The 13,441-nt window shown below is 42.7% G+C and overlaps 1 protein-coding gene across 6 annotated transcripts in view; it reads right to left on the bottom strand.

Annotated features, from left to right (window-relative positions):
• Positions 1 to 13,441, bottom strand: part of nhsl1b (NHS-like 1b) — a 102,930-nt gene that overhangs the window by 60,575 nt on the left and 28,914 nt on the right. The window contains exon 1 of one of the 6 annotated variants that reach the window (XM_071479252.1): positions 286 to 1,753. The exons of 4 other annotated variants lie outside the window; for them this stretch is intronic. In XM_071479252.1, the coding sequence (XP_071335353.1) occupies positions 286 to 532 (247 nt within the window). In that variant the 5' untranslated portion in view covers positions 533 to 1,753. Of the gene's footprint in view, positions 1 to 285; positions 1,754 to 13,441 lie in introns of those variants that run through there. One more of the 6 variants, XM_071479242.1, reaches the window with a different exon arrangement.

The raw sequence follows: 13,441 nt of genomic DNA, 5'->3' as shown, positions 1-13,441 counted from the left end.
TAGAGATGGAGAACAAGGGGCCATAAAAAGACAGTGACCCACTTCTTGCTTTACTTGTGCAAGTAAACAAGTCATTTCCTGGCTTCCTGGTTGAGAGCGAGAACAAAAATCCATTCAAATGAGCTCAGAGCATTGTGTGAAGTTGTGATGCAGCCAAGCACAACATAACATGTGGCTTGGTGGGTCTGCATCTACAGTAACTAAGTATCTAACAAACACAACCAATAAGCAGCGACATAGCTTATAAAGTCATTCCTTTCCTTTCTTCCCTCTTTCCACTCTCACCTATTTTATGTTGAGGCTGGTACACCCAGTTGTCATCATCATCATCCTCGTCTCTGTCCGCAGCGTGAAGGTGAGTGTGCGAGTGCGAGTACGCTTGGCGATTGTGGACGGCATGGAGCTCGTTCTGGCTGTGGAAGATGCGTCTGCTCTGGTGGGAGAGCGTGGACACGCTGAGCCAGCTGAGAGCCCGGGACAGGCCCGCTGGTTTCTCCTTTCGAAAGGACGCGGACCTCCTGTCCCCTCTCATCCTCACTCAGATATGAGCGAATCCAAGATGGGAGAACGTAGGATCAAAATGTCTTTAAAACCAAGTTTTAATCTGAAAAAAAAATTAATCCCCAGATGTAGATCCTTAGACTGATGGTAGATGTTCACTCTAAGTCCAAATCATGAGATACCAAACATTTCTTAACACAGGATCCAGATCTGCACACATGCTAAAATGCTTCAAATTTTAAGTATTAAATTAGTTCCAGGAGGAAGTTCAGCCATAGCCCAGTTTTCTTTGACTTTGCTTGCCCAGTTCTACATCATGACTGTGACCCGGACAGTCTCAACTTCCAACCTCTTTCTCTTTCAATTCATCGCTCGGTCGTGAGCCAAAAGCCAGACTAAATCATCTCCTTCCCTTTCTTCTCTTGCTTTGTGCTTAAAGACTCCGGGCGTGATTCCCAAACCCAAAGGGGCAATTAGGCAATCCAGCAATCTGGAAAATCACCACCCCTCTGCCGCACACACTTGCAAACACTCTCTCGCATGTGCACACTCACTGTTGGTTGTAATGTTCCTCGGTGGTGCACGGCAGGGTGGAGAGAGGTTTCCAAATTGCATTAAGATACTTTTCAATCTTACCAAGTCAGCGGTTGTCGTTTACGACCATGTGTGCCCTTGAGTGTTGTTATCTCACACACACCAGCTGACGTGCACTGTCTCACAGCCAGGCTAGGTTTCAGCGTCCCTGGGTCTATTCCCAGTTTATTGAAGTTACATGCATACTCACACACTGGCATAAACACACTCGCATGTGAAATCCTCCCGCCACAATGTCCAAATAGAGATCCTCTATAGAGTGTGTGTAAATGCACAGTGGCAAAGACGCTGTGTCTCAGGGTTTCCAGAGAATTTTAACAATCCAGGTGTTTCTGCATCAGTGGTGGTGAAGAACAGGCATGTGAGTCCAAGTAAGTCAATGCAGGAAAAAAACAAACAAACAAAAAAAAAAAAAACATCCATGTGGGTGTTGACAGCTGTCTGGGTCTGGCTCGCTAATCAGCTGATCAGCACAGGTGATAAAGCAAGAATCGGGAATGGAAGTCCACACCTGCTGATCACACGTGCAGCATGACGCAAAGACAGGCTGATAATAAAGTTCGAGCTGGTGAGGATTCCCTGATTTCCGCTCTTGGTCAGTTCTCAAGAGTGTGACTTCAGGAGTTGACTGTGCGTGTTGTGAGTACAGGGTTAGAGTTACACCCAACCCTAGTAGCCACGGTGCTGAAATACGAGTCAGCCCGTCCCTTCTTCCTTTCTTCCCTCCCTCCCTCTTTCTCCTCCCCTCCATCGGTTTGCCGGCATGGCAACCACTCCTCCCTCCTTGGCTCCTTTCTTTCCTCCCTCACACCTTTTTTTCCCACTTGTCCTGCCGTTTACTTTCCTCGTTATCCTTGTCACCATCAGGTGCTTCCTTTTCTGACCGAGAGACAGCGTTTAATCCTGTCTCTCTCAACATGCTGCTGTAGGCTTCAGTCTTTCATCTAATAGACATTTCTCATACCAATGTGAATAAAATGAATGAATGGACCAACTGCTGTAGACCTACAGAGGGTCAGAGTGATTTCTCTCTGGACAAACAGTGGAACCATTGCATTTCAAGACCGCTTAATGCACCGTGCTGTATGTTTAAATATATCATAAGACTGTTAACGACAACTCAGAGCATTACTGTAGCTGACATTCGCCTGAGGTGCTGGAAGCAACTGGTTAAACAACAAAATTGAGAGGACCTGAAGACGACGTTGAACATGGAGCAACAGGGGCGATGAAAACACCCACTCAACAACCCTTATTTGAATATACACAACCAACCAACAAACCAGTCAAACATTCAAGTGACTGCACGGAAGTGGTTTTTAGCTTTTAAAAAAACTTATGAGAAATATGCAATTAGTGTACATTCTTTTGTAAAATGTAATACACAACACATACTTAGCTGCCCAACATATAGTTGAGGTAGGTTGAAATAGCAGCAGAGGCCCTCAGGGACAAAAAACAAAGTATTTATGTGGCGCTGCGAGTGTGTTAGGGAGGTGGAGTTTTCCCACCCAAGTGTAACCGCAGAGGGAGTGTGTGACCACCAAGGTGTGACAATAAACCAACGCTGTGCGTGTGTGTGTGTGTATTTGTGTATTGTACACACGTGTCACAGCATCCCCATAACCCTCATCAATTCCTTTCATCTTTCTTGTTTCCACTCGCACAATGCTGATTAATCCTGAGGGCACAAAATTAGAGGAAGTGGGTTCGATTTAGACACTGATCTAAAGCTACAACTCTTTCTTGTGGATCACCTTTTGTGGATCCAGTACACTGCTGAAAGCTGATCCCAGATTTGTGGCTTGGTTGAGTGTAAACCTAGACTTAAACCCCCCTCGCTCCGCCAGGTCCCCAACCTCATTTTCTTTTTCCCTTTAGAGAGGAAATCTACTATCTCAGCACTTGTTGTTTACACAGGGGGCAGAGGGACAACTGTCAGCTACTGATGTCCCAACTTAACCTAAAAACATGAGCAAATCAGAAACAAGCACTCTCTCTCTCTCTCTCTCTCTCTCTCTCTCTCTCTCTCTCTCTCTCTCTATATATATATATATATATATATATATATATATATATATATATATATATATATATATATATATATATATATATATATATATATATATATATATATATATATATATATATATACATACATACATACATACATATATATATATATATATATATTCAATAAGACCATTGCCCACACACTAAAGAATAAAGAAATGAAAATGAATGCTTTAAAGAACAAAGAGCAAGAGGTTAACTGGTTGTCATGAGGGTAATGATTAACAAACCAACAAGTCAACATGGAGGACACCATAAAATAAATCCAGGACAAAATACACACCCAGGGCCAGTTTAGTCGTTTGATTTCCTCTTTTCAGGAAGGAAAAGCTGTTTTAGTACCATAACCTCCCGGGGGAATTGAAAAGTCAAAGGTCATCACAAGAAGTCAGCATCCTAGTTCAACCCCCACCTCATTTCCATTTCATAAATCACCTTGTTTTCATTCCCTTAAGCTGCCGCGACAGCAGCGACAATAGTCAGTATGTTCAACCGGATGTCTGTAGTGGTGTAGTGGACCTTTAACAGCTTTAGTTTGGCTGCTTCTGGTAGGAGGGAGAATATCAACATCAGTCACTGACAGGCTTCAACTGGCAGCTCAGCTTTCATCAGTTGCCTGATTATCTGGTCCAAAGACTCTCAAACAGTTTGTCAGTCTTTGTCTTTCAAGGGCCAACCAGTGATGTGGGTTTACAGTAAGTTAAACGATAACTTAATCTGCAACGACATCATTTCCGCACTAGACAGGGTTCCAGGCAACACGTACTTTCTGTTTAATAGTGTCACATTGTCACAGAATGCAGATGTGATGATAACATCATTGTCGTGTGGCGATGATTGGCAGACCCTAAACAAACTGCTGTTTAAACAGGCCGTACAGGTCACAAATGTCAGTTTGGGATATTTCTCTTACACATGATGAGAAAGAGGAGACAGGAGGCAAAGCAAACACACAACCAGACAATGAAGGACTAAACTTAAACTACTGGGTAATTAAAGCTAAATGATATGAAATCGGATAAGATTAGAGGTTTTTTAGAAGATAAACAGGATTCACACAACCATGCATCAAAAAGACACACAATACAAAGTTAAATAGCAGATATACTGTATATGACTGTGTGACATTTCTTAAAAAAGCGAGCGAAACAAAACAGAAACTACAACTAAAGATGAAAACTCTGATACACTAAATGAGACGGTCCTTTAAACCTGCTGATTATCGAGATAACACATCTCACTCTGAAAAAACTAAATCCTGTAATTTGACTTAAAAAGAGGGAGAACTTGCTAAACCGACTAAATGATATCTCCTGCTATATAAACATCACAGTGGTGAAAAGTATCAATTTCAATCTCGCTAGATACATACACACACACACACACACACACACATACAGATGGTGACATAAGAGTGGCCTGGTTGCCAGGTAACCCAATCGGACATCAGAGGCCGGCAACGCCTGACATCAATACACGCCAACCACACACAAAAGGTAAATATAGCCGATAAAGAAGCCTACTTGGATGCAACACAAGACAGTACACTTAGCCAACACACACAAGTACACATAAAGAAAGTATAATTTAGTGCATCCATGAGTCCACATCTTTTTCTTTTTCTTACCAAAAGCTTTGGCTGAGTGTCTCTACCAAACTCCAAATCCCAGTAAGTACAGTTCCACAGTGTGTCTCTCAGCAGTAACGCACTCACAGAGCCAGTTAAACACAGGGGTTCAGCTCCGCCACAGAGGAAAGCTTTTATTACACACCACCCCACATTTACTGGGACGCTTATACGGTGATTGTGTGTACGTTTGTGTGTGTGGTTGTGTGTTTCTGTAGCATTTGGGGACAAACTGGACCAAACCTGTTGATGAAAGATGAGTTTGTCTTTTTGGAAACAAAAACTGGCTCACCCAATTTAGTTTCACTGCAACCACGATCAAATTAGGGTCCACCTCAAGGGAAGTCAAGGAAAGTGTGCTTCCCCTCGATGTTCGTGTGTGTGTGTGTGTGTGTGTTTACTGTAGGGTCTATATTAGGTGCCTTCAGGAGGTGTTGGAATTTTTACAGAAGGAGGAAAGAGGGCCTCTCCTCCTTACATAAACACGTGTCTGATGTACAAATGCATCTGTGCACTGTATACGAACAACACAAACATGCTGCCTACATTTTTACCACCTATTTTGCAGAACTGTGTTAGCTTTCATAATACGCAGGGCGCTTGTTTCTTGTGTTTTTGTTCATGGTTTAGGAATAGTGCACACAGTACTAGTTTACCTGACCATATTTAATACCCACTTTTTTACTCTAGTCTCCTTTTAATAAAAAGGAGAATAACTTCCCCAGTAAAAAGGGGAAACATGTATTTTTCTATTTTGGTCAGGGGTTTCAAACATTTTCTGTAATAAAACATGTAAAAGCAAAAAGTTGGGGGACCCTGGGACAAAAAAACTTTATAACAGTGTGTAAATAAAAGATAGTAGAGCACACTGTATATGAAGGCAAAGCTCCTGTAGGAAGTGTAAAGAAGATCAAAGACTGGCAGCAGTGATTGTGTTGCCTGATGAAAAGACTCACAAAGACATTGATTAGATGCAGAGTCACACAATTAAACTGCCCTCCAGAGTGTGTGTCCACTCTATCCTTCACACAATAGTAAAGACAGTATTATCTGCTGCTCTCACCTCCTGACAACTGCATGACCTGTAATGCTGTGACCTCTGAACCTTCTGAACCTGAGGGCTTGGCCTCCACCTCCACTGGCAGCATGTCTGTCTGCCTCATTCATTCATTTATCTTGGTCTTCATCTCATTCCCCTTTGGTACGTCGATACCTGACACAGAAGTATATTTAATGTATATTTATCTCTTTCTTTCCCTAATCTATTTTTCTTACATTTTACACCTTTCCATTCGAAACTGCTTCAAGTGAAAAAGTCAGACACCTAGTATTTCTGTAAGTTGTCCAGCAGTTGTCCTTTGCTGTCATTCAGCAATCATATACATTAATAGTAATAATCAGAAAACCAATCCTGAGCCATGAACAAACGTGACCACTGCAGACTGAGATGATGTGTCGCTCACACTGACAGTAACAGACAAGGAACTCTGCTTACTGCGTGTGTTTATGTGGTATGTCAAAGAAATCACACAATTTATGAATGTTGGATAACATGATTGTATAGTGGTTACCTATGTTTTGTGGTATCCGAAATGGAAAAGATTTACCACAAGTATTTAAGTGCATTGTTACGTGAGTACGTGTGTGTTTGTGTGTGTGTCTAGGACAACCCACTCAGATAGCCATCAGAGCCCCAGCAGGGTCCATAGACTAACCTCACTGGGTGGTTGGATGCACTTAAACTGCCACTAAGAATGATGGGAGGTTGGAGGCTGACCTTAAGATCAGTACAATGGATGAGGCATGAAGAGACCATCACTACAAATGAACAGAGCACTCTCTTATGTAACTCAACACTGATCAAACCGCAGTCAAGGGAGGGAGGAGATGACAAGAGAATAAAAGTGACTAATCCACATGACGATGGATAAGGAGGATGAGGAAAAAGTGAGTCACACAGTATAAAATGTCCCTCTATCGTGTCTGCTGACTAGCAACTCCTGACCTCCAGGGGGCAGGGCAGGGCAGGGCCACACGGGTGCCCAGCAACAGCCCTCTGGTGGCAGTGGAAAGAGCTACTGACGGCCCCTTGTTCCCTCTGGAGCTTCGAAGTCTGTCAGATCTGAGTTTTTATGGTTACTCTGAAAACAACTGATACTAGAAATGATCTAGACGTGATTTTATTTTTATGTCAAATACCATCCCATTGTTTATCCATTGTATTTTAATATGTAGCATATGCCGATTATTCAATTAGTTGATCGGCAGAAAATGAATAGACAAAATTATCGATAATCAAGGCAAAATCATCAAGCAGGAGCAAAAAGGCCCAACAGTTTCCGTTTCAGCTCTGTTTTTCATTTGCTACTTTTCTTAATCATACGCTGTACAATGGTTAAATTCATTTCTTGCTGTATTGCACCGAAAGTTAGATGAAACAAGGGCTCTAAGAAATAATAATTAGCATAATAATATAATTTTTTCACTATTTTCTGGCATCTGGACCAAACAAATCAGTTAATTGAGGAAACAATCAACAAATTAACAATCATGAAAATTATTGTTTGATATCGTCCCAAAATATAAATGTCTTTTTTTTCCTTTTTTTCTTCATCTTTACTTAAGGTGAGCATTGTAGCATTTATCTTATTTAACAGCAATTTTTTCCAATGAGTTCATAGTAAAAGGCCATTAAGATAAAATATAAAATGTTGATGCAGCTCTACTATAGGCTTAGGTAAATGGCAACATTAATTCTTGTGGAGTCACACATTTGCTTCAATGTAATATTCAAGTACTGCCTCACAATTTTAATAATCTATAAATTACGTTCAGAAAAGCCCTGTTGATGTGTAATTACTTTTTCTGACCACAAGGAGCCGCCATCAGACCGCCGTTCCTCTGAGGAGAAAAGTCTCCTCTGCTGGTCAGTGGAGCTTTGGGACTACACTGGAAGATTAAATGGGCCAGAAAATATGTGCATCCGTGTGTCTCTGTGTGTGTATGTATATGCCTAACAATTTACTATCAGACTACAGTCAATAAACAGCATTATCTCATGGCCTGAAGGGAATGAAGTATGTTTGTGTGTTCATGGGTGTGTGTGTGTGTGCAAAGATATCAATCTTCAGTGAGGGATAACACTGCTATTTCAAACATCCAAGGCCTAAATTTGGCCTCTGTAGAGCAGCCCCCACACACTGGGTCTCTTTGAGTTCTTGACAGCAACTAAGTTGGTCCAGACCCCTGTAGTCAAGTTTTGTCAATTCACTCTAGTTAGAAGACAAATCCCCTCATTCCTCTGGCCACGTGCTCCATTATTCCAACATCTATTATTCCAGCAGAAAGCACTGTGTGTGTGTGTGTGTGTGAGTGTGTGTGTGTGTGTGTGTGTTTGCGTGTGTGTGTTACTTAATTCTATTATTCCTTGGTAGAAGCTGGCGGCTTAGCTAGAAGCACCATTCTCAGGCACCCCTCCTGTGTGTATGCACTTAAGAATGTGAGTGTGTATATGTGTGTTCATGGGTGTATCCAACAGTCATGTGTGAGTGCAGTTTATCCACAGGGACAAAGAGAAAAATGAAGCAGGTATTGACCTTTGACCTCTCAGCCCTGACCAAAAGCAGCAGCTGACTCCAGGATTAACTGTGACTATAAGTCAGACTGTGTGTGTTTCTGTTTCTGGGCTTAGTTCCTGCACATTCACATATTCAGTGAAAAAAATGCAAGACAAAGGACAAGAAAGTACAGCCTGGCGTGTGTCGGCGCCACATCTGTGAAACAGCCCAATGCAGCATAAAAGCCTGGGGAATACAGTATATGAAGATACGTGTACAGTTCATGTGTAAGATTCTTACTGTCGGTGCTGTAGATTTATGCCCTTTCTGACCAAATACACTGAACACGAGACAGAGGGGGAAAGAGGAGGACAGCGATGAGGTGAGACCAGAGCATGAAGGGAATAAAGAGTTTGAGAAAGGAGTGGCACTATAGCTTACATGACAAATGAACTCCAGTAATCTGAGCAGGGCATTCACACACTCAAACACATACACACACACACACACACAAGCCCAGCAGGCCTGCGTCCAGTGGTTGAAGAGGAGAAAGGGTGCGGTCGACTCCATGCATTCCTAATCAGTCATGCCTGAGTGGTGGAGCTGGTCCAGCAGACCTGTGGCCAGATGTGGTTTGCATATGCATTGAACTTTTCACGCAGAGTATGGTATTTATAAAATCATGTACAGATGGTGCACTTTAAAGTATGAGAAAAGGAGTGTAGGTGATGTGTGAAAATTCATCTATTCAGGCTACGTCCTCTTTGATGCAGCCTTTACTTTCTTCTATTCAGCCTCTCAACAGCTCGGTACTGAACACTCTGCAATGACTTATAGAAATGAAAAACCTGGCACAAAATGAGTTGAGTAAACCAACAAACTTGCATATCACTATGCAAATAATATACTGTGTGCGCACAGATGAAGAGAATCCACTGAGCAACTCAAAATCAACATTTAATCAGGGTGGGTATCAACATTATTCAGTATTCAGTATTATGGATTATGATGAGCTTTGAGAGTCTGACTGTCCAAAAGGTGTTCCCTGTTGTATTTATGAACTGACAGGCAACATGTTTGTCATTGCAACAGTGTTTAAAGCGGGCTTGCGTAAGTCTGACATGTGGCTGAACCTGTTTTTAAATCTCACAGGTAGAACTGCACATGGTGCAGAAAGAGTGTGCACGAACAGGTGAAAGTCTTCTTTTTTTTCTTTTATCCAGCCCTGATGGAGTGATGACAGCAGTTCGACAAGCAGATGTTTGAGGGGAAGCACCCGTCAGGACAGAGGAATGTTCAATTTTACCGCACACGCTCATACATGAATACAAACTCAAATAGTGTAAACATATACTGTACAGAAATGTGCACACACACACATACCATAAACTCCTTGACCTTTACTTTTCCCCTTCAATACTAAACACAAGGTTTCCTGCAGATACTTTATATAGGCACATGTGCTTTTTCTTACATTGTTTTCCCTGCACATATGACTGGAAGTGTGCTTGTGTGTATAAATATGCAGGCCCGTAAACTGGATGCTGAGTGAAAACAACAGGCACCATAGTGACACAACACGTGTGTCTATTCAACAGGGACGTGCTGCAGTGTTTTTCCAGAGTCAGAGTCAGTGCTGAAGCTGAAGATTCCTCCTCAGGAGTCAGAGTGATTTACACCTGCTGCCAGAGAATTTCATGTTTAATGTCCAACTATACAGGTTACTACTCGTTTCTCACCTTGAGTGGAAGTACAGACCTTAAAATGTGTGCATGCATAGGAGCTGCTTCTATATCAGATTTGGTATGTTTTTTACCAATTCTAATTTATGTATTCAAGATGTATTTAATCATTTTATCATTGATGCTGTTTTAGAAAAAAGGACAGTCCCTTTCTTCAGGTCTGGATGACTAACCCATAAAAGAAGCATATAATGCAAAACTCATCCCATTAGTTTAAAAAACACTTGTATAATGAACCCCATTGAACGATCGACACTCAACTACTACTCAGCTACTGCTACTTACACTATCATTTTATTGTGGTACAGTCCAAGAGTTACAGTGCAACATGAAAAGAAATACATTTGTTATTATTTCTCCTGAAGTCCTGGGACTGTCTATCCGTCCACTGTATTTTCTTACCTCAGGCCTAGCACAGGTGTAGTCTCCAGTGTCTCTGAAATGAATACTGGAGCCTTAAAAAGATAATAAGAGTATTGACAAGGGACTCATTTTATTATTTCTTTACTACAATGGTGCACCGCCACCATGTTAGACAGAGAAATAAACCCCTCTGGGTCATGGTTCACGGTGGCTTTGGATTAATTTCTTATAAAAATGAGGCTGAACTCCCAGGAGAGAGACCTGCGGAATCTAAAGGGGGAGGATTGGACGGTCAGAGAGAGGCGAAGACAAAGTTCAGGTCATGCGCTGACAGCCAGTCTGGCAACCCACCAGGAGTCCAATCTGGCAACACACCCATCAAACCCCACTGGGGCCAGCTTACTACAGGTGCCACTGTCCTCTGCTGAAGCCTCTTTGTTTGTGTGAATGTGTGTGTCTGTGTGAGGGAGAAACACAGTAAGAATAAAGTAGAGGAAAAAAATAGTAGGAGTAGGAGAAAAAATATGCAAAAGGATGAAAGCAAAGGTGTTTTTTTAATCTGCATGTTTATAGGCTGCTAAGAGGTGTGACTATTATACGCCATGTGTTTACATATATAAAGCCTTTTAACAAGCACACAAGTGGAACACAGAGAGAGGAAAACTAATAAAAGCCAGGATGTGTGAAATAACAGTAGCAGCAGCCTCGCAGTACAGCCAATGGAGAGTGTGTGTGTGTGTGGCCCTCGCCCATAATTCCTGTGACTGTGTGTGTGTGTGTGCGTGTGTGTGTGCTCCAGCAGAAACACACTTTCTATCTGCAGCTCCCCCAGACACACTTGAGTGCTGGCATTAACACTTAAAGCGGAGGAGAGCGATGTAGAGGGATAAAAAGAAGACATAAAAGTAGAAAGTGATAGAGTGCAAGGCAAGGAGAGAGACAAATGGACAAACAGACAGAGAGAGAGAGAGAGAGAGAGGGAGATTGAGAATAAAAGACCAAAAGACAGCCAGAGTGGGACAGAGAAAATTATGCTGATTTAGCAGACGGCAGGCCAACCGTTACTGTGACAATAGGGGCTGACTTTGGGTCTGGCGTTTTGCCCTCTACAGCTGTGAGCTGTCTGACACACACACACACACACACACACACACACACACACACACACACACAGGCAAAATCGTTCGTTATTCTGAGCTCATCCCTCTTATCCAGGCTCACAGCACTACATCAACCCAGCACACAACTTCTTTAAATGCTGGACTGAGACCAGATTTATTTTACCCAACACACACACACAGATTCTTGTCTGGAACCTCTTTCCGCCCCACTGGCTTACTTTCCTTACGCCTGATCCAAGAACAGCTCCCACAGCGAGTCATCCCGTTAGTGAAGGATTTAAGAGTAGAATCCAGATCAGCAGTTGCTGGCCAGACCAGCTGGCAGCACCGACTTCCAGCCGTTACACGCTGGGGTTTCAAGGCACATTACGGACAAACCATGGGTGTAATGGGGAGCACGCACACACACACTCAAACAATAGATCAACTTAAAATAGGGCGTCTGAGTGGAACACACCCACACCGAGTAATATAAATACAGTGGGAGTTCATATTTGTTATACTATGATTAACCATGTAATGTGACAGGACTGTCAAAACACACGTGTATCCAAACACACACACCAATCAGAAATAGAGTTCCCCAAAGATATTCCTCCCACGAGCTGTCAGAAGTTGGAGAGCGGAGTTCCATCTGGCCACCCTCCATTTCTCTCCCTCTTTCCTTCTCCCCATCTGTCTTTCTCCATCCCTCCACATCCCTTTGTCTCATTTCTCTCTGTCTCTGGCTCATCTTCCCCTTCTTTGTTTGTCCATCTCAAATCTCACGGACACATCCCAGGAATCACCGTTTCAACATTTCTCCGTCTCTCTCCCCTTTTTTTGTGAACCTCCCTCCTCCTCCTCGTCTTATCGCGCTGCCTCTCTTTTCTCAAACACAGCCTTTCTTTGTGTCTCTGCGTCCAGGGGGTGGAACACAAACTCTCAGCCCACCTCGGACTCAAAGCCAAAGGCCACTGATCGCGGCCACCCACACGCGGCGCACAGTAGGGACTTTCCCTCTGTGAGTGTGTGTTTGTGTGTGTTTGCATGTAGCCGGTCGTCATGTCCGTCTTCATGCACACGTCTGCTCACAGGTGAGTGTCTGTGTCTGTGTGCGGGCGTCTGCGTGTCTGGGTGAGCATTTCACGGTGTGATTTCTGTGTTTGTGTTTGCATACACTTGTCTATGCGTGTACGTACTTGTGCGAGCATGTGTGTCCATCTGTGCACACTTGAGATCCAGTCAAGTGACCACCTCTTGCAGCAGACTGACAACAAAGGACTACCAGCAATGATGTACAACTCTACACTTATCTGTGAAGTCACTCTGTGGTGCTCCTTACAGCTATCAGACCAAAGAAGAATACTGTTTTTCCAACAAAAAAAAAAACAGAGTTTGAAATACTGCCCCATCCAAGACAGGTATTGTGTATTTATCATTGTATCTCAAGTCCCAGCAGTCCCTTCTCCTCCTCCAGGGCCTCTAACTGTGCTCAAATCGGCTTATGTTTCTGAGGTGCATGGGAAGAAAACCTCTATTATAGCAGTGCGCTGTCATTTTATTTAAGTTTAACCTTTGCAATGTGCAAAGCTTTACAGTATTGCTCTTCCAGCCAGTGTCTGCAGCATAATCAGCATTTTAGCAAGTTAGCGTGTTGTTGATCCAGCAAATCAGAGCACAATTGTCTCCTAAAGGCTGATATATACTTAGTCATTCTTCATACATTCACTGTTTCTTTCTAGATGCTGGATGCACCACTATAAGTTGTCTCATTTCGCGCTGGACCGCCATTAAATTGGGAGACTTACGAGAGACAGATGGTTTTTCATTCTGAAAAAATCAAAGTCACAGCAGCAAAGGCAGAGAAATCATGACTTTTTA

The sequence above is a fragment of the Trachinotus anak genome, unplaced genomic scaffold (assembly GCF_046630095.1).
Source record: "Trachinotus anak isolate AG129_WGS33_773 ecotype Australia unplaced genomic scaffold, CSIRO_AGI_Tana_v1 ptg000005l, whole genome shotgun sequence".
Taxonomy (NCBI): domain Eukaryota; kingdom Metazoa; phylum Chordata; class Actinopteri; order Carangiformes; family Carangidae; genus Trachinotus; species Trachinotus anak.
Note: the sequence above shows the minus strand (reverse complement) of the source record. Positions and strands in the feature narration are given on the sequence as shown.